This window comes from Leptidea sinapis, chromosome 2 (genome assembly GCF_905404315.1).
Source record: "Leptidea sinapis chromosome 2, ilLepSina1.1, whole genome shotgun sequence".
Lineage (NCBI taxonomy): Eukaryota > Metazoa > Arthropoda > Insecta > Lepidoptera > Pieridae > Leptidea > Leptidea sinapis.
Genome location: NC_066266.1, coordinates 26920439 through 26943511, shown reverse-complemented (window position 1 = coordinate 26943511; position 23073 = coordinate 26920439). Strand labels below are relative to the sequence as shown.

Genomic DNA, 23073 nt, shown 5'->3' with positions numbered 1-23073 from the left:
ATTATATAAAAAATAGTACTTAGTATTTGCTGACGACTTAAAAATATATCGAACAATTAAATCGCATTCTGATGCTTCACTTCTTCGGTCCGATTTGGATTCTATAAACAGATGGTGCCTCATAAACAAAATGAACCTTAATGCACAGAAATGTTTATCAATACAATTTAAAGAAATAAAAGAAAATTATTCCCTTCACATACAGCTTTGTTGAACATATCGATAAAATTGCTACCAAGTCATGGCAACTGCTAGGATTTTTGAAGCGGACGTGTAAAGATTTTGTTAATCCAAAGTCTATAATCATCCTTTATAACGCTTTCATTCGCACTCATTCAGTAAATTAGAATACATATCTGTTACATGGAACCCCCAATACAAGGTACATGTCGGCGTTACGCCAGGGTTTCCTTGATCAAGGTCCATTATGAAGAAATATAACACTAAGAATTTCTCAGTTTATTGAAGCACAACTGCTAGTATAGATATGAACCGTCTTTACATAAAACAACCGCTTTTATAGTTTCCGTACAATAGATGAAACAGAGTAGATACAACTTCTTTTAAAACACAAATAAAATTAGGTATTGTAAAATAATTCCTAAATACAGCTCAATAAATGTTTTAGTGAATTTATATAACTTAAAATGATTTATATAATAGTTTGGTTCATTTTATTATTATAAAATTAGTTATTATATTATAGTCTATTAAATTAGTTAGACCTTAATAAATAACAGTTTTATGTTTACAAATAGCTATTTGTATTTAAATCTTATATATTTCAGATATATCAATAACAATATATTGATTTTAACGATAAACTAAAACATAAATATCAATAGTTGCAAACAATTGACGGTAGGTGGCGATTTGCGCCATATACACATAAACAGACTTGAACGTATCAGCGCAACCTTACTCGAATTTTGGCTTTTAAGGATCGGAGTTGTCCATACCGTGATGCCTATGATTCAAGGCTCAAACATTTTAGAAACATAATAGATGTCAAACTTTTTATCAAATATTAATCTATATGTTCCTCACATCATTCCTAGACAACCCATTCATAACTCCTTCTATCTATCACAGTAGAACGAACCTAGGTTTAAATTCGCCCCTCAACAGAATGAAACGATCATATAACAAACTGCAAGCTAATAATAGCACTATCGATATCATAAATGGTCCCAGTTTATATGTGAACTAAAAAAACTGATGTCTGTAAACTAGTTTTTTTTTTATTTAATTTTCAATATTTTGTTTTTATTAACGTGTTGTTGTTTTTGTTTTGTGAATGCTGTATACACTTTAATAGATGTTACACTTCGACCTATAGTTATAAGTTATGAATAATTATTATTACTTATTTATAATATTATTTATTTTTTATAATATTATTTAACAGTTTATAATTTGAATCGTTATAAATGCTTAGTGTAAGATCAATAGTGTATCATAATAATAAATAAATAGTTTCTGAGATTTCAGTGGTATTTCTCTTTTATATATATAGACAATGACGTTTTATCATTTGCAGTCTGACAGTGGAACGGCAAAAGTGTGCTTAAAGACAATGTAAGCACACTTTTCTTCGTGTGTCAATCACCAAGCTTAAGTGTTCTCATAAAAAAGTGCACAAATAATATGTTAACGACGCAAAAAAAATATTGTGTGACTTTTTACTGGTAAGTTTATTTTATTTATAATAAAAAATATTAGGAACAATTTAACAAAGCTAATACAAACAAATAAAACCGATGATAGCTGCAAAAGTATAAAAATTATATAAGATTGGTTTGAAAAAAGCCTAAATAATTCAGTAAACTGAATACTTTTTTTTATTAAATATGGTACAATTATTAACAAGTATTCACACCCCTTTATCAACTGCTTGAGTAAGACACGGATTAAAGGACACGACCAGCACACAGTCAGAACTGAAAACCATAGAGTCGCTCTTTTTATAAAGGCCCAGTGAATAATGTTAGAAACATTGTATTTTGTGTACAGAAAGTCATTACCGGTGAATGTGAATGGCTTACACAAACGTGAACAATTAAAAACTAGTGCTATTTACAAGGTATTACAGACCTAGTGATAATTGAAACTTGTTTTACACCACAAATCTGTAAATGCTAAACTTTTTCAGATTTCCTGTACACGAGATAGTGAAAGAGAATTGGCGCCAGTTGGTAGCTTGAAAGAGATATGAAAAGTTTACAAACCAAATAAGTTAAACGACATTTGCTTGAATTATTTCCTCGAGGCTGATTCATATTTCACCACTTAAGGATTTTAGTGTTTAAAAATTCATGCTCAAAAGGAATGATAAAACTTTTTTAACATTAAAAGTATTTAAATCTATTTCTAATGTCTATATATTTAGTCAAATTGAAGCACACACAAAAGTACAATTATTAAACCTTATTTATAAACTTACAATAGCTGTCATACAAATATATGTTATGTCCGCTTACACTACATAATGTTATGCCCAAAAAGATACACTGGTAAGATGTCTAAGTCTAAAAAACAATTTTTTTAATAAATTAAATTTATTTCAGGGAACTCAACATTTTAATATAAACCAGATTACCGAATTTATTTATGTAAATAAAAATATTATATTTGAGTGTTTGTTTCTATCGTTATAGGTTACCTTAACTTATTAGATCCAAACCCATTTAGAGCGTTGAGGATTAACAAATATACACACAAACATAAAAACTTTCGCCTTTATAATATGAGTGTGAGTTTTGATAAAAAAAAAAACCTAAAAAATAAATTCCGTCTGAACAGACCTTAATAATAAAATGACAAAGGCAGGGACAGACTCACAAACGCAAAACTTACAGCAACTTTTTCGTCAGGGTTTAAATAAATACCTCACTGCTACTCCACTGATGTCACTGTCCAAATGGGGTTTTAAATTCAACATACGCAGCATGCACTGAAAAATATATACATTCCTGCCTATTGACCAATAATATTTTAAGCAACTGAAGTAATCGCCGAAATGTATACATATAGCTGTCGAAGCTTATTATGTTATTTGCCTTGTGCCATGTATTTCTACGACGTGAAATAGAACGTATAGAACTTCATTATATATCTAACTAGCTGATACCCGCGACTTCGTCCGCGTACACACATGCCTAAGCACGTAGTACTTATAAAAAACTTTATTAACTTTATATTAAATGAAGGTGTCGCCATATTTTTATCAATTTACATAAAAATAATCTGATAGATAGTTAAAAATTGTAAGCGAACTATGGTTAGCTAAAATTGAGTTTCTTTTTTATCTCCTAAGAAAGTTAGAAAGATATAAAAATTTAATTATTTATTAATTTTAGACTATTATATTAATTTGATTTCTAAACGAAGGGGGACACATCAACGAAAATATTAAAATCGTTTTTTTATTATTAATCAAGACCAAAATTTGCCAAATCGGTCCAGCCGTTCTCGAGTTTTAGCGAGACTAACAGATACATAAAATTCTCGTGTCGCGGGGCTTTTGTTACCATGAGTATGATTTGTATGTAATGCTGTGTGCATATAGGGTAGATCTGAGTATCCGCCAACATCTATTTTTCATACCCGTAAATGACCTCTAAATATTTTATTTTTTGATATTTTTTTTTGTTTTTATTCAATTATGATTCAGCATTAAAAATACATGCAGCATCAAATTTTCACCCGCCTGTGATCAACACTTTTTTTTATCGCTATTTTTATATACAGGGTGGCGCAATAGAACGTGCATATTGCATCATCTTTTTTCGCGGGGTAGAAAGTGCGCGGGCGGGGGGAGTCTGCATCGTTGGGTAGGCGGGATCATGGAGTTTTAGTCACTATGAGTCACTTCGACGGGAAGCATCGCGCATTTTGCGTGCGCGCATTTTACGAGAACTCTCGTTCATACATCGTTACTAGGCGTTTATATTGTTCTGAATATGGACTACGGCAAATTAGTGAAGCTCCGAGTGCTAATTTAATTAAAATATGGGTACAGCATTTTGAAGAGACTGGTTCAACGTTTAAACTACAAGCAAAAGGTCGTCCAAGAACATCTAGGACCGACGACAATATTGAGAGAGTTATGCAGTCTGTACGAGGAGATCCACAAATGTCTACTCGCAAGAGATCGTCTGTCTTACACTTATCGAGACGAAGTTTGCAACGAATTTTAAAGTTGGATCTTAAACTGCATCCTTACAAGCTGCAGTTAACACAAGAATTGAAAGAGTCTGACTTCGGAGCAAGGCTCGCATTTGCTAATGCTCGCATTTGAAATGCTTAATCGATTTTCCAATTTTGACAATATCCTTTTCTCAGATGAGGCCCACTTACATATCAATGGGTTCGTAAACCGTCAAAATTGTCGTTACTGGAACAGTGAGAATCCCAAACTCAAGCACCAGAAACCACTGCATAGTCTTATTACACAACAGTTGCATAAATAGCTAATCTAGCCCCTGACAATCTGCTACTTTACTTGGACATTGTGAAACAGCCTCTAAGTAAAATTAAAAATAAAAATTGCATGCGTACAAAGAAACATGCATTGTGTATGTACCTTTGACGCCAACTGGTTGACATCCAGTCGACGAAGTCATTTAATAAAAATAACAAAAAAACTTGTAAATTACTTCCCATTGACGCTTCCCTAACATTTCTCTTTTAATTCTTTATTGGTATTTCTAATAAATACCAACCGCAGAAACAAAAAAAACTACAGATTTTTTTAAAACTAAGGTGTTGGCAACATTTTATACAAAGTTAAATTTAATTGGCCTATGGACTTGCATCCCGTGCGACTAAATGAATAAAAAAATAAAAAAAATCCGCGCACTGTCATCGTATGTCAATGTCAAAAACAAAGTTTGAAAAATTTGCGAAAACACCGGTTCTGGTTAGTTCTGGTGGCTTTTTTAATAGTTTTTGAAGAAAAACATTTGGTAAGTGCATAAACATAATATTCTTGTAAGTAGACCTGTTTTCTGAATGCCTTTTTCGGGTTTTGCCTTCGTAGCATTGATTTTCTTAGGTTTAACAAAGTGGGAAATAATTTTCCATTGTTTGTTCCTGCATTGAAAAAATACCAGTTCTTTCACACTTTTCCAACTCAATAATATTATTTTCCATAGTAAGTAAGTTTCAGTTTATATTATTAAAACATTATTTTTAACGTTGTTGTTTCATTTTATAACTTTATTCACTGATGTTACCTACTTTGCTTGTTTTTATTTTAATATATTAGATAAAAAAGCAAAGTAGGAGCAACTAATATTTATGGAATTTGTAGTAAAAAATGTAGCAAAAGTTGAGGCTATTCTGGATATTGGAAAATAATTTCCTACCGCAAAACACCCATTTCCCCACTCTTTATAGAAAAAGGAGTCTTTTTACTGACTTAAGAACCTTTACCGGTTTTCAATTTTCTCAAAACAAAAATTGTGTTTGATTAAGAGTTAAAATTGTTGTATTTAATTATTAATTTTAATTATTTGTGAAAACCATAAGAGAAGAAGAAGAGTAAGAGTTCTGTAATTCAAAATTAATTCTCTAGTCTCTATAATTTCAGAACTAGAATGGAGGTGGAAGCAAAAATTAAGGAGGATATGAAAAAACTTGGATGCACTTGCGAGAAACAATTAGCTCTAGCTTTTCATCTGTATATTTATTTAGTTGATAAAAAGTTGATGTATGATACCGAATATTGCTATAACAAGGATATTGATAAACTATACATTGTTGCACGAACATCGAAACATGACAAGTTGAACATTTACGTGCCGGTCCCAACAGACTTCAGTATAAACATGGGCTATATAAATCAGTTACAAGAAAATTTGTGTACAGTAGAAACAGGGCCCGGTATAAACTTAGCTTTTATTGAAACTGATTTTACAGTTGTGATCTATACATTTACTAAAGGTATTCTAGACCGACCTAGTGTTGAAAGAATGGATCAAATAAAAAGAAAGCAGGAACAAAGAAAGTTTATAAATAGTGAATTGAAGAAAAAAAAAGATACTATAGTAAAAGATGCTTTAGATGGAGGTGATGTAGATGATTAAGTGTCTCCGTTAGATTGATTGTGAATGACTTGATAAAAAAAAACTAGTTAATATACTAAAAAATATCATTTTATACATAATATGACATAGTAATCAGTCAGCCATCAAAAGAAAACACTTCAACACCAGTATTACATAACATAAGGCTGCCAAACTTGGTCCCTAACAAAAGCACAAATCAAAAAACTTCAAACATGTCAGAATGCAATGAATAGAAGCATGGTTGGGAAGAAACTTTTAGATAAATTAAAAATATCAACCATAAAAAGCACACAGGAACGAAAGATGTATCTATAACCATTAAGAAACTTAAATGCAGCAGGGCATACAATCAGAGGACATGCAAAATGGAGTAAAACATTAATGAATTGGTACACAGGTCTCATGAAAAGTAAAATGGGTAGACCTTTCCAAAGATGGGTGGACCAAATAAGAACTGTGGCAGGTGGCACATGGACTAGAACTGTGGAGCATACGAATTTATGGAGGAAATTGGAGGAGGTCTTTGCCGACAATAGGCAAACAGACAAGGTTGTTGAGGGAGGGTTAAATTTCATTTTAAATATAAATATTCTAGGTTAAGTAAATTTTATGTTCGAAGGGGCTAAGCTATACAATAAATTGCCAAAAGACATCAAAGAAGTAATATCTTCAAATCTGTTTGTTAAAAAAACATATTTTAAAGGATTTTTCAATAGGTACCTAGGAATATAATGTCATATAAATATAGTAGAATTCAGTGTAATTCAATATAATATGATGTAATATAGTAGTAGTATGTAGTAGTTTAATATAATAATATAGTGTAATATTATTAGTATATTATAACATAACATATAAATCAACTATCTATCTTAAAAAAAATAAAAAGTTAGTGCATGTGCATCATTGATATTAAAAAATATATAGCTGAAAAATAGAAATAGTCTGTTACTGAGACACAACCTTTATTCAACTGGTTTTGGTGCTGAACTCGTCTCGGCCCAACAACTAAAACATACCGGCGAGTGTTAGGTGACAACTGTTAGTAGTAAGTCAGTGGTTGCCAGTGGGCACCGGCCACGGTGAGCCAGACTATGTTCGCCCGCTGACACGATATCTTAACAAATTAGAGTTATATTATATTTATAATAATATTTAGATTTATAATTTTACTAACGATAGTTAAACTAAGCTTGCCGGCATTTACTTTTATAATTAAGTTATCAATTAATTGTTTTCTCTAAAAGTGAATTTGTAAAATTCTTATGAGAAATAAATTCTTTAACTGTTAACCGTTCACTTTGTATACTTGTCTGAATAAAGGCGTATATTATATAAACTGACATATTAATCAGTTATTAACTTAGCATTCCATTGATTTGTCATGTAGATGCTTCAAACAGTGCCAAAGAATCGAAAGACTTGTTTGGTGGTCTATGGGGATTACTTACAATATTATGTATCTCATAGAAATATGGGGTTGTACTGCAAAGTAGAAATTAGTTAAACTACAGACAGCACAAAATAAACTAGTAAAGCTACCGTTTAATTATCCCTACTTAACTTAGTTGAAGTCTACACAGCAAAAATCTACACAAAAACAAAAATTATGACAATCACACAATTATACACACACACTACATGCTTTCTCGTTTTCAAGGTTTTAAATAAAATAATTCACACTAACACAACCTTCTTTAAAAAAAGAATTTAACCAGAATTATTACATGAACAGCTAGTCATATTGAGCTGCCAATGGTGAAAAGTAATGGAAAACAGACAATAACCTTTGAGTTCAGATATATAACAACCTGCCCTCAGAAATTAGAAATGCCAAAACATTGACATCTTTTAAAGCGATCCTCCAAAGGCATATACTCAATAATTATGAAACATTTCAATAACATATGCAGGTTGTTTTATATCTTTTCAATTTGCATTCTGTACCTACCAAAATCATTGTTTGTACCTACGTACCTACTTTAATTGTTAAAAAATTAATTTCTCATGTAAGTGGCAATAGGTATTAATGAGAATAAAGTTATTTAAACCTAACAATAATTATATTAGTGAAAAATAATACCTATTTTCTTAAATAAAACTTTTAATTTAAGTATCAATATTTACATTCCAATAGTAAAACAGGGTTCAGATTAACCTATGATATTGATATATGCCTATATATAAACCTTTGTATGCATGTTGTGTTGGTGTTGGCAACACTTATAATAATATCAATATCAAGATAGCTTAGTAGAATCTTTAGATAAAAATTTTGTAGGCAGTAAGACTTGCCAATATATTTGGAATTTTCTCAGTGATAGAACTTAATTCATCACATGTGAAAATTTGACATTGAAAAGAAAAATCAACCGGTTTTATATTATGTAAAGCTATATATATGTATAAAACAAGCTAGAAACTACATTTTACTAACTTGTATCTTTTTTTTAAATGTAACCATTTTAGGCCCGGTATCCCCCAAACCGGAGACGAGAGGAGATAAGCTGTCAGGCTGTTTTCACCAAGCGGAGAGGAGATGTGAGGTGTGGGAACTCGAAATAAGTCAAGTGATACATGCAAAGCCTCTCTGCTGCGCCACTTGATTGTTCGAGGCAGCATGAAATTCATTAGAAAATTGAGACATCTCTCCTCTCCCCTGGATCCATTTCCATATAAGCTACGCGGAGAGATGTGGAAACAACGAAATCTGATACGTTATCAAAATACATCTTTCCTCCCCTCTTTGGTGGATACCAGGCCTTAGTGTCATCAAAACCAGTCAGATACAATAAGTATAATATAGCCATAGATTTTAGTACAATTTTATACATACACTTTATGTTCACAATTTATAGGGAGTTATTGGTGAACCTGTCTTTTTTTTATGGAATAGGAGGACAAACGGGCGTACAGGTCACCTGGTGTTAAGTGATCACCGCCGCCCACAATCAACACCAGAGGAATCACAGGAGCGTCGCCGGCCTTTAAGGAAGGTTTACGCGCTAATTTTGAAGGTACCCATGTCTTATCGTCCCGGAAACACCGCACAAGGAAGCTCATTCCACAGCTTTATAGTACGTGGAAGAAAGCTCCTTGAAAACCGCACTGTGGAGGACCGCCACACATCCAGATGGTGGGGATGATATCCTAACTTGTGGCGTGTCGTGCGAAGGTGCACTTCGGCGGCAGGAATCAGGTTAAATAGCTCTTCGAAACATTCCCCGTGATAAATGCGGTAGAAGACACGCAATGAAGCGACATCTCTACGCAACGCCAAGTGATCCAGCCGTTCATAGAGAACTGGGTCCCCGACAATTCGAGCTGCTCTACGATGCACGCGGTCAAATGGATCGAGCTGATACTGGGGTGCGCCAGACCAGAGATGACAGCAATACTCCATGTGTTGCCGGACCTGCGATTTGTAGAGCGCTAGAATGTGGGCCGGCTTGAAGTATTGCCGTGCTCTATTAATGACGCCCAGTTTCTTCGAAGCCAATTTGGCTTTGCCCTCCAGATGGCCACGAAATTGGCAATCACCAGTGCTGTCGTCTGCATAGCAATGTATGTTGGAGGTGTCCAACAAATTATTGATATGCAGAAGAAATAGCGTGGGAGATAGCACACAGCCTTGGGGCACTCCAGCATTCACGGGCTTCGGGTTCGAGCAATATCCGTCGACAACGACCTTTATGCTGCGCCCAGTGAGCAAGCTGGAGGTCCACTTGCACATGCTCTCGGGAAGCCCAAATGATGGAAGTTTTGAGAGGAGCGCCTTGTGCCATACACCATCAAAGGCCTTCGCTTTATCCAGGCTAACTGCCAGGCCTTCCCCCTTGCTTTCAATAGCCGCCGCCCATCTATGTGTTAGGTATACCAGAAGATCACCTGCCGACCGACCATGGTGAAAGCCGTACTGTCGGTCGCTGATCACCTGGTGACCCTCTAGATATACCAAGAGCTTGCGGCTGATTATGCTCTCCATGATTTTGGAGAGCAGGGAGGTAGTTAATAGCAATAGGCCTGTAGTTTGCCGGATCCGAACTGTCTCCTTTTTTTTTGGATCGGATGGACAAGGGCTCACTTCCATGAGTCAGAGACTGCGCCTATTGAATAAGAGTGCCGGAATAAACGCGTTAGCACGCCTAACAGTTTTCTGTCTAAACTGTACTTCAGGCATAGAGCTCTGACACCGCGGGATGGTCGCCGGTGTTTTTCCGTTGTCGTCAAGAGTCGAGTTGGAGGCAACAAGAGCGCACAGGAGATCAGCTTTCTCTTTTGCCGTGTGGGGCAGGGTGTCATTCCTCATGTGCAACTGCGGCAGGGAAGGGTTGAAGTTACCAAGAGCAGCTTTCGACAACGACCAGACTTGCGAGTTCCGGTCCTCGTCACTAACCTATACGAAACATAGCGGAACTAGGCCGCTACTTCACGCCGGTATTCTGTGTGAGTGTGGTAATTAAACCGGACGAGTCTGGCCCAATTGTGCTGACGTCATAACTCGTGACTCTCCCACTTCTAAAAAGCCCTTAGTCGCCTCTTACGACACCCATGGGCCTGGGACTCCCCTATTCTTCTTACGCCCCGGGTAAAGTACAGAGCAGACCTTTTTGTAAACGCAGCAGTTGATTACGCAACTGCTGCGTTTACAAAAAGGTCTAAGGGCACTCGTGCTTTTTAACACGCTCAATGCGTTGTTTGTGATAGCGAGGTAAGGAGATAAATGATTAATATATCTCGAGTTTGCGTGTGTCTACAGGTCCCATAGTGGTAACGCAGAAACCGATCATCTCATGAGCTGCGTTCTTGATGTGTGGCGGTCCTCCACAGTGCGGTTTTCAAGGAGCTTTCTTCCACGTACTATAAAGCTGTGGAATGAGCTTCCTTGTGCGGTGTTTCCGGGACGATATGAAATGAGTACCTTCAAAAAAGCGCTTACACCTTCCTTAAAGGCCGGCAATGCTCCTGTGATTCCTCTGGTGTCGTAAGAGATCGTGGGCGGCGGTGATCACTTAACAACAGGTGACCCGTACGCTCGTTTGTCCTTCAATTCCATTTAAAAAAAACAACGCCCCACACTGAATGTCGATAAACCATTGTTGTTGTGTAATGATCTGTGCTTTAATCTAATCTGCATAGTCTTACTCATTGGTGTTTGGTTCTTATTGTTCTGTGTTGGCTACTCGTTAGCAAAGAGAATTTAAACACTACGTTCACTCGTTAGAGTAAAAGTGTTATGTCATCAGTATGCTGTGGGTTATATTTTAAAATCAATAATACAACTTTGAACTAGTTGTTTTGTTTTGTTTTCGCCCACTCAGTGGCTCAGTGCTAGAGAACGCTGTTTACAAAATCCTTCATTTGGTGCACTAATAGCTTTGAAAATTAAAATTGATGTTACATTCGTACGCAACTGTTACCACTTTCTGGAAAGAAAAAAATTAATTTGACTATTTATATGCTAGAACGTGACCAAATTATGGCTATTGCATTGAAATAAGACTCAATATATGTCATATTCAAATGTAACTTAAAAATTCCCTCAGGAGTGCCTAATCAAGAGCAATTGAGACTTCCAATCCCAGGGGATGCTGTTCTAAAATCCAATGTAGCATACTAATTCTTTAGAAATAGATCTTGTATTCAAAAATATGAAGGTTGAACAGTTCATTGAAGACACAGAACAGGAAATACCAGGTAATTTTGATATACAATTTAGAAATAGAGTATTGTTTTAATTATTAGTAAATTGATATAAAAGTTAGTGAAAATTGCTTGCAGGCTATTGTATTTGTTAAAATTGAGCATGCATATTTAAGTATATGTTTGATATATTAATAATTTAAAATCTGTTTTTTATTATTTACAACCAATGATGTTCTATACATATAGACAATGCACCTCATACAAAATCAAAGCTGAAATATGCCACAAATGACACCATAACAAGCTTAAACTGCTATGTCTATACATTTCTGCGTTTACTCCAGTTGTTTAAAATATTACTGGTCAATAGGCAGCAATGTAAACACTATTTCAGTTTCAGCTGCATATTTTGAATTTTAAATCCGATTTGCAGTGACATCAGTGGAGTAGAAGTTAGGTATTTTTTTAAACCCATACAAAAAAACCTCTTTTTCGTTGCTATAAGTTTTACATTTGTCAGTCTGACCCTATTTTCCGATTAAGATCTGTTCAGTCGGAGGCTTTTTACGTTTTTAATCAAAAATCACAGTCTTATTATAAAGAGAAATTTTGTATGTTTATTTATTGGCTTGGGTTTATATTTTTTACTTCTTAAAGTTCTAAAGGATGATGGATGGATTTAATAAGTTAAGGTAACCTTTAATAGGAATAACTAATACTCAAATTTAATATTTTTACTAACATAAAATAATTAGTTAAACTAGTTATTTAAATGTTAAGTTCCTTGAATCAAATAAAATTTGTATCTTAGACATAAATATCTTTTCCTGGGTATCTTTTTGGTATATGTAGTGTAAGCGGATATCAAACTACAATATGGTCAAATCCAAAAAAAAATTAAATCCTTTAGTGGTAAAATATAGATATACTTATTAGGTTTCTAAATTTCTTCACATCGCTACTAACTGGCGCCAATTCTCTTTCATTATTTCAAGAATGGAAAAGCTGAAAAATATTATCTTTTACATATTTGAGATGTAAATAAGTTAGAATGATTACTAGGTATCAATACTTCCTTGATAACATGTAAATCGCACTAGTATGTAATTGTTCACGTTCTTGTAAGCCGTTATAAGATTGTGCCTTACCCTAAGCCTGTTCGCGTTTTTTCGCTTTAAGACGGTCTGACGTGTTTGAAGTCACCGCGCAAAGCGAATAGGCTTCATCACTTCTGTTCTGTCCGACAAACTGTCTTTGAACTTGAAGTGCGCAGGTTGGCAACATCACACATTTTGATGTGCAAAGTTTCAATTTCATTGAACCATTGACCCAGTGAGACAATTATTATACAGCACATTGATATTGGCTCAAAATTAAAAGTCTACATTTTGACTTAATTAATGCACTGATTTCGTTCATGTTTTGTATATCGTCAGCAAATGCTATAACAAGTATGTGGCTACATTTAATTCATAAAGGCAAAATACATACTGTATATAAGTGTTTAATAATGTTTTGTTAACATTTTGTTCATTATAGTTTTTATCCAGAATTACATTGCTATTTATTACTTTTGAATTGACAAAATTTACATGATTTGATTTATTTTGTAAAGAACCAAAGATGTGTTAACAAGTGCTACCAACATCATGAACTGTCATAAGATATCCCAATTAATAATCACATTCATTTAACTACTGTTAATATTTAAATACTATTTAATATAATTATCACTAAAATAAAAGATCTAAATATTATATGCTATTATAATAACTATAATAATAATATTGACACACATTTTTTACACAAATTATCTTGCCCCAAGTTAAGCATATATAGCCTGTGTTATGGGTTACAAGACAATGATATATTTAATGCAATATACTTACTTAAACATGCATATATTCATATAAACATACATAAATACATTTAAACATCCATGACTCGGAAACAAACATCCATATTCATCATATAAATGCTTGCACCTACCGGGATTCGAACCCGGGACCTCTAGCTTAGTAGGTAGAATCGCTAATCACTCTGCTATACATATCGTCTATAATAGTTAATTAATCTTTAGTTCACTTGATTTGTGTAACTTAGTTGGCACTACTGCAGTGCCACCTAACAGTCGTGGGCATCATCACGGTAGACGGTCCCACCCTATATAAGCCAGAGCGCAAAGTTTGAGTGGACATTACATATTGTGAATTCTAAGGGGTAATGCTGCCCAAATTCTATTAAATGTAATATTAATTATTAGTGGAAACTGTAAAATATAGATATTTAAATTTTAATTGTGTTTGAATTACCAACCCCTCCTACATGTGTATCTGAATTATTTTAATTAATAATCTAGGACTAGATTGTTTTTTTAAACTGAGTCAAAACTGTGATAGGAATTATAATTTTGAATATCGCGTAAAAACTGTGCCAACTTCCTAGACCATATTTGATATTTTTCCTGTACTAGTCTCTCAATATTATGTTAATAATAATAGTAATAATATTATAAGCTTGAGCAGACTCGTTAGAGGCAGATCTCTAACTAATAATGACCCTGACCAAATCTATTGCTCTCACTAAAATTCCACATTTGACATGATCTTTATAAAAATAATTTATGGATTATATAATAACTTTTTAAATAATAATTCATTTAAGAATTCGTCAATCCGTGTCATCATGGGCACTTACATTTGAACGAAGGCGACATAGGACATGAACCATTCATTAAACAGGAGTGTAAAGATGAGATAGATGTGGAAGAGCATGAGTTACCAGGTAATGATGTTGTAATATATTATACAGCTGTTGTTGCCTCAAACACCCACTTTGTGGAATTATCTGCTGGTGTGGATTTGGTCAAACTCATATTTTTAGCATAATATTTATGTTTAAATTTATTTGGACTTCAGTTATTTATTCTGTTATAAAATTTTCAGAATGGAATGCAGTCTGGCAATTGGATAAACAGTCAAACAATATATTATCAGTAAAGCAACAATGTAGCAAAGAACTTAGAGTGAGTTTGGTCAGACTGGAGGATGTTAATAATCATTGTGATGGTAATATCATGTTTTATATTATATATAGAGTGATGCGTTGTAGACTACCAAGTTCTTCTGATAACTTGTTGACATATTAAGACCTCAAGTCACCAATTACCCTTCTACACGGAGTACCATAGTAAAAATCAAATGGAGCCTCATAATAGTGACCCGTTTGCTACATTTCTAAAACAACTTTTGCCCTGTAGAGACAAGTTTGTTACATTCTTTAAAACATTGTGTCCTATAGCGACCTGCTTGTTACAATATGTTGCCCTGAAGTGACCCACTTGAAACATAGTAAACAACATGGTGCCTTATAATAGAGACCCATTTGCATCATTTTTAAAAGGACATGTTGCCCAGAACGACCGGCTTGTTACAAATACTTGTTGTATAAATAGGGTTCACCAAATGAAGTGTCTATTAAAAGGTTTAAACTGAACTGTAAATGTGTAGTTCGCAATGTGAATAATGAATATCTGTCACATCGTACAATTGCGTATACTCCAATTTCTTGGGTGCAAATCATTCCAGCGGTATTTCTTAAAGTAAACAAATATGATAGACAGGTAATTGAAATAACAGGCTCAAGTGGATCACATACATTACGTTTCAACCGTTGACATGTGTAAAGTAAAGCTGATGTCAACAATTCAATTTGCATAGAATTCTCTTATTATCCCCACTAAAGAAATTTAGTTGCCGTTTTTAATGATTTTTTATTCAATTTAATTTTGTACTTTATAGTTAATCAACGGGAAGCTAGTAACGAGGCTTACGATAAAATGAACACAGAACTGACCAATCCAGATAATAAGAGTGTTACTACGTCCAAACATAATATTGATTTGAAGAATACTCAGATAACAATGGCACATAGAGATTCTCATCCCAATAATATAACTGGACCTTTTGATCTGAATAAACATAACACAATACATCCAGATGTAAAGTTAAACTCATGTAATATTAATGTTACACAGCCCAACCAATCTGGTGGTTCGGAGGAGCATTATGCAATAGATGCAGATGGATTGACACACTCAAGTAATGTTAGTGAAAGAACCTCTATTCAACCCAGTAATTTAAAATGTGCAGCACTATACACTGATGATGAACCTTATTCATGTGACATTTGTGGTAAAATATTCAATTATTCTGATCAATTTAACTCACATAAAAGAACACATACCGGTGATAAACCTTTATCATGTGATGTTTGTGGTAAGAGTTTCAGTGAATCTGGTAGTATGAAGAGACATATCAGAATACACTCCGGTCATAAACCGTACGCATGCAAGGTGTGTGGTAAGAGATTCAATGCATCTGGAAATTTGAACATGCATAAAATAATACATACCGGTGATAAACCTTTTTCGTGTGATATTTGTGGTAAGAGTTTCAGTAGATGTGGTGATATGAAGAGACATAGTAGAATACACTCTGGTGATAAACCTTATCCATGCAATGTGTGTGGTAAGAGATTCAGTGAATCTGGTAATTTGAACCGGCATAAAAGAAAACACACCGGTGATAAACCTTTTTCGTGTGATGTGTGTGGTAAGAGTTTTAGTGGATCTGGTACTATGAAGAGACATAGAAAAATACACACCGGTAATGAACGTCCTTATGCATGCGATGTAGATTCATCTGAATGTGTGATAAGAGATTCAATGATTCTGGTAATTTGAACACATATAAACACATAGCTGTGACAAACCTAATTCATGCAATGTTTGTGGTAAGAATTTCAGTGATATTGGGAATTTGAAAAAACAACATGACATTTAGAGACCCAATAAATTTATTTGTATTCAAAAAGGACCTGTAAAATGCTAATATCACATTGTTTTCCTATTTTAACTAACAAACTGTTACATTCATTGATATATTTTGATTCTTCGACAGAGACATCAAGATTATTTCTTACATAAACTATAATCCCATCATTTTGATAGTAGTGTATAGTACTCTTGTACATAATATATTCGGAATTTGAGGTACGTTTGGTCGAATGGTAAGCCAACATTCGTTTAAAACAATAAGGTCACAATCCATGATAAGTGTCTGTTGTATAGTACAAAACCTGTCAAAAGGTAGTGTTTATATATTTTGTGTTAGTGCTGTAAATGGATTTTTGTTAGGAGAAAGATATTCTTTGCAATTCTCAGCTTCACAAACCTTGGACTCAGATACTGAAAAATTATTTAATTCATTTATTACAATCCACACATTAATCACGATTAATGTGTGGATTGTAATAAATGAATTAAATAATTAATCAATCCACACATTAATCGTGATTAATGTGTGGATTAAATTTAAATAAGAAAATAGAATTGAGCTACAAGAATAATTATAATAGGCGCTCTAAGGTGGATGCAATAGAATTTATGTACCTTTTTAAAATGTAAGCAAGTGGTAAGTGACAAAAGTAAAGTCTCTCACAAAAGATGACCAACTAAACACACTCGATCCTTTGATATGAGGTTTGCATATGGTTGTGATAGCTTCAATAATATGATTGCGGGTTTCGGCGTTCTTCCTGCCTGATTTATGGCTAAACTTAATAGGGTATATGCCTGTAGCTTTTATTTAGTTTAATATTATTTTTTCTGATCTTTATTATTATTTATTTTATCTTCAATAGTTTTTTTTTTATTAAATTTGTACTGAATAATAAATATTAAATATACAAAAGTGCTATTAATACGCGCGAAATATAAAACATCGAAACGCAATGCTATTGGTTGAAGGTAGGTAAAAAAAATAGGTTCTAAATAAGTAAGCACCAATGTATTATATACTAAAATCTTCTCCGAAACACGCTGCATCTAGTGGTTCAAGAATTATTCTGATCGGTTCAGTAGTTTTCGCAGTACCTATAACCCAAGGAAAATACCGGCCATACATTTATTAGTACAATATAGATTCTTGGGATAGACTCTGACCTCACAGAAACCCCGCGCAAAATGGCGCGTTTGAATAGCCGAATTATTTTGCCGGGAAAGAATTTTTATTTTTTAATTGAATAAGAATGTTTTTATCTATAATTTGATGTGTTTGATAATTTTTAGTATGTAAAAATCAAATTTAAGTATTTTTAAAATTCATGCAGATACCCTATTGAGGTTAAAAACGACTAGAGGTTGGAATCTTGAAGGTCATTGGGTAGGTTCTGATAGGATAAACAGGTCATGGAGGATGTAGGCACTCCAATGACTATAAATATTACGTTTATAAGGCTCATTGATCGTCAGTCCTGAGTGCTTTAGCTGTTCAGATTGTTTGAGCGTCTGGATTACAATATGTGCTGATGATGAGACAACATCATTGCTTGTCTTGCGCAGGCCGCTAACTTGTAACCAACATTTGTTCTTGGCAGAAAATTTATTCTACATGCGATTTCGTCTATTCGCTTTACTTCTATTTGTCATTGGAGTGACTTCACTCAAACTATTTGGCTGGATGAAATTGTTACTGCCTTTTTTCACCATCTCAGCAAATGATATCCCCGGGGCAGGTTATAAGACTCCTCAATGCTTAGCTTTAGCTCTTGAAGTCGCTGGGATAGGTCGAGTTGGCCTTGGAGGGTGTGAATAGAAAAATGCGCTTGAAAAGTTTTGGATTTGAGAGACTAGTATTGCACAGCCATCTGCGAAGTAATATTACCTTCTCTTCGGCATAATGCATTGATCCGTAATGTATTTAGCTTTTCTTCTGCAGCAATAGAGCACACTTCATTTAAAAACTGATCAATGGACAATATCCAGGCGTGTAACTCTGGTGTGACATGACATTTTCTTCTTGATTCGGATCTTTCGGGTGTGGTGCAGGTGCGTTTGTTGGAGGTGGGGCGTGAGCAGTCCTGTTTCTTCGATTTAATGTACTATTTTCCATTTTTTATATGTATATAAACAATTGTTAGAATAAAATTATTTTCACAAAACACTTTTAACATACATATGTAACAGTACCTGCAACAATTAATATAAATTTATAATAAAATATAAATTAACATCAATTAATAGAAATGTCTAATACCTTTAACGTAATAAATTCATAAAATTATAGATCGCAGAAATATAAATCGTGCATATTAGCCTTAATTGCGTATGCAGACAGATTCGTTCTTTAAAGAACATATTTTTATTCCGTGATGTTAGCTCTGATAAGAACCGTTTAATATTGCTGTACATCAAGTCATAGAGTCGTGCAAATTACCAGCAGTCATCTCTTCGAAGTATTATATAAGCATCGTAACGTTCTCTCGAAGACCGCAGTTATACTCACGTGACCAATCGTATGCTCCGCGTTACACAACCTCACAGAACGACTGCGTGCGCGATACTAAAGACCGTGGCTTCTGTCATTCAGTTTTAACCAATGAGAAAGCCATTGATTGCATCGTAAGTCGAGACTCGAGGTTCTGGAATGCGGCATGCGATTACTGCGATAGCTATATTGTTAGAAAGAGATAGCGCACATTGTATTATTCTTAATTATAATTAAATGACACATTTAACTATTGGTCAAAATGTTAGCTTTGGTGTTGGTGTGAAATTTCAATGTTTGTAAATAATTTTTATTGTAAGAATTGTAATTGGCCTACATACTTTTATGGATTTTGTGTAAATATAGTGTACCTGAATCAAAATATATATTCCTCAAGAATCGTCAGCAGTTGTTTGATTTAACAAGCAAACGGTCAGAATTCAGTCTCTGAACATAGTTAATAATTTATTATACTTTAACAAGACTCGTACAGTTATTATGTAACTATCGGTTAACGTAAAACTAGGTCACACTTTAGCAAAATGATTATTTATAAATGACATTATTCGGCACACCTTTCATCTAAGAGTTCGCAAAATGTCTATCGGTTTTGTGGTTGCGTCGCCAACGCAGCTCTCGGATGCGGATGCACATGCCATCCTTATAAGATGTTCTGCTGATCACATCATGATAGTTACCAGGACTCTGTCCTACACTCGCCACTCTGGGAACGTCCGACCATTGCCTGGTCATGAGTGCATATTCGGCGGGCACGTCTTTTAGCACTACAAGTCAGCAGATTGGGATAGAATGCGTACCTTTCTTGCATCCTACCCTTGGGGCAAGGTTTGTTTCCCTTCGGAAGATCTCAGTGCTTGCGCCAGTAGCTGATGTGATACTACAGGGCATGGATATTTTTATAAAAAACTCTGTAGTACCTATCGGTGGCACATCACAGCCCTGGTTCGATGCGTCAGTAGCAGCTGACTGCAAAAAAACAGGCTTATCGAACTTGGGTTGCGGCGCTGAGCTCAAAGTAACCGTACTTCAAAGTTCAAATGAGAAAATATAACCGTGCCTCCAGATTTATAAGCGGGAAATTGCCCGAGCGAAATCGAAGCACGTCGTCAAAATCGGCTAGCATTCCAGTTACCCGACAGGAGCACGCAGGTTCTGGTCGTTGTCGAAAGCTGCTCTTGGTAATATCAACCAGCCGTCCCTGCCGCTGTTGCACATGAGGAATGACACCCTGGCCCATACGACAAAAGAGAAAGCCGATCCTGTGCGCTTTTTTTTGCCTCCAACCAGACTCTTGACAATAACGCAAAAACAGCGCCGACCATCCCGCGGTGTTAGAGCTCTACGCCTGAAGTACAGTTCAGACAGAAAATTGTTAGGCTAGCTCTGTTTTCGTTGGACGTAATTAAGTGAGCGGGCCGGATGGCATTTTCCAATCGTGCTTAGAACGTGTGCCCCTGAGTTGACGCCGTTGGTAATGCGTTTATTCTGGCACTCTTATTCAAAAGGCGTAGTCCCTGACTCATGGAAGTCAGCCCTTGTCCATCCGATCCAAAAAAAGGAGACAGTTTGACAGACAAAAAAAACAGTTCGGATCCAGCAAACTACAGGCCTATTGCTATTACCTCCCTGCTCTCCAAAATCATGGAGAGCATAATTAACCGCCAGCTCTTGGTATACTTAGAAGGTCATCAGTTGATCAACGATTGACAGTACGGTTTTCGCCATGGTCGGTTGGCAGGCAAGTCTGGTTTACCTTTTTTTATTAAAGGGACGAGACGAGTAGGACGTTCAGTTGATGGTAATTGATACGCCCTGCCGTTGATTCTTGAAAAACACTAAAATTCAGAGTGGCACTACAATTGCGCTCGTCACCTTGAGACATAACATGTTAAGTCCTATTTGCCCAGTAATTTCACTAGCTAAGACGCCCTTCAGACCGATACACAATAATGCTTACACATTACTGGTTTAAGGATGAAATTTGCGGTACCCATAATCTAGCCGGCATCCTGTGTTATAAAGCCTAACACATAGGTGGGCGGCTATTGAAAACAAGGGGGAAGGCCTGGATATAGCGAAGGCCTTTCGTCGTGATGCACAAGGCGCTTTTCTCAAATCTTCCATCATTTGGGCTTTCCGAGATTAGATACCAAAATAGATTGGGCGTTTTGACATCTATTAAAAAAAACTTATCTGAGTTTGATAAAATATCATTATTTTATGATAGTAGATACCTACGTTTTTAACTCTTATGAAAGGTCAGGCGGCAGATATACAAGACCTAATTCGGTATTTACGGTTTTGTGCGTATACTCACTTTGAGTAACAAGATTATGCCAAATACATTCGTCATTACATTCAGCCTAGCGTAATTCTAAGAAAAAAGCGATTCACTCGATTGTATGAAACGTGCAATCATTGATAGATTGACAGATGACGGCAATAATCTTTTAAAAAACGATTCGCTTTCAAACTTAGCCGGATTATATACTTCGTCGGCCATCGACATACTATAATTCTTACAATATTAACGCTACAAAAGTTGCGTCGGTAACTTCATTACAAATAGAAAGGACAAGCGATATACAACTGAGGCTGAGATAGATCGGGACAAAGCTATAACCCATTTATTTGTTTGGCCCAATGTCAACTTTTGGGACAAATAAACAAAGATCTATCATTTCATCAAGCTTGCTAATAGTATTTTTGTTATTGTTTTGAAACATATTGTAAACTATGAGAAACAGATGCCTTTCAACTTATAAAAGATAAGGCCGTGGTTGGGTGTTGTGTCTGGTTGCCAAAGTTGTAGTGAAAGTAAAAATCCAGGAGTTAGAGTAAAAATCCAGGAGTGAGTTCCACAGGTAAGTATTGCTAACGTTTTCAATATAATTTGTAACAAGCTCGTATTCAATAAATTTTATTTGAAATAATCATTCCAATACGATAGATTTTTGGTCCCTAGTCACCTACTTTCAGTACTTATATTTGTCGTAATCAAAAAACATAACATAAAACAGCGACAACCAAAATGTTGCCATAACATAGATATAGTTTGACCCAAGTTATAGGGTAATGATTTATGTTAAACCTTATTTTATTCAATTTTATTAAAATAACATACGGAGGTATTTATTATTAGTATTAATACATAATATACAACGGTATATTTTTATGAAGTTGGTTAATTAGGACGACATTTGTACGTTTTCCTATGATTGATAATAAAACAAGGATCATGATGTAAGGATGTTGGCAATGTGTAGTAAAAAATAAACATAGTAATCTATTTCAGGTTTAGTTTAAATACTAAAAAAACAATAGATAAAAGCAATAGGACGCACAGCTTTATGGGAACCAAATAAACATGCAATAATTACTTCAGTCCACTTTGATGCAACACAAATAATAACAATAAAAATACGCAAACGGCTTATTGAAGGTGCAGTTAAAATTTATTAATGTAAGTGTATAAATTTTCCGCTCTCACCTCTTGCCTCGTCACGTGGCACAAGTGCGACTCAAGCACATCTCACCTATAACTTTGTATGTACTTATAAACCTACCATGGCTGACACCGACTCCAAAATTACCAATAGTTGTACCTCCATCAAATTGTCGTAATAATTTGATTAACTGTTAGTTAGTCTAATATTTATGATTTCATTTTACTTAGAAGAACTCTAAAAATAATTTAAAGATAAAATTATTAATTTGTAGAAGAAAACGCAATTATTTTCTTACTTTTTAGTGCATATTGTTTTGGAAAAGTTTTTTTGAAGTCGGTTGATTTTTGTAATTTTTTGTTCAAATATATTATGGTGAATCTGAAGTACACCAACTAATTTGTCTCAATAATATATGAAGACCTATTCAACGTGCTGTTCATTTGAGACAGCGCTGTTTTAATGAAACCAACGAAGTCAGGGAGATACGCCTATCACAATAGAGGAAACCTACCGAGCGCAAAAATAGAACGTTTCGTCATGGTGCAATGATTACAGACT

At 34.6% G+C, this 23073-nt stretch overlaps 2 protein-coding genes across 2 annotated transcripts; both read left to right on the top strand.

The window, feature by feature from the left end:
• The first annotated feature begins 5595 nt into the window (after positions 1 to 5595).
• On the top strand, positions 5596 to 7363 carry LOC126978149 (uncharacterized). Its single transcript, XM_050826905.1, has one exon. The coding sequence runs from the start codon at positions 5601 to 5603 to the stop codon at positions 6087 to 6089; it is 489 nt and encodes a 162-aa protein (XP_050682862.1). The 5' UTR covers positions 5596 to 5600; the 3' UTR covers positions 6090 to 7363.
• Positions 7364 to 15522: 8159 nt separating this feature from the next.
• Positions 15523 to 17018, top strand: LOC126971435 (zinc finger protein 239-like). Its single transcript, XM_050817756.1, has one exon. The coding sequence runs from the start codon at positions 15556 to 15558 to the stop codon at positions 16459 to 16461; it is 906 nt and encodes a 301-aa protein (XP_050673713.1). The 5' UTR covers positions 15523 to 15555; the 3' UTR covers positions 16462 to 17018.
• The last annotated feature ends 6055 nt before the right edge of the window (positions 17019 to 23073 follow it).

Excerpts from the sequence above, each read along its gene's own strand:
- LOC126978149 (XM_050826905.1), top strand. The coding sequence starts at position 5,601 with ATGGAGGTGGAAGCAAAAATTAAGGAGGATATGAAAAAACTTGGATGC.
- LOC126971435 (XM_050817756.1), top strand. The coding sequence starts at position 15,556 with ATGAACACAGAACTGACCAATCCAGATAATAAGAGTGTTACTACGTCC.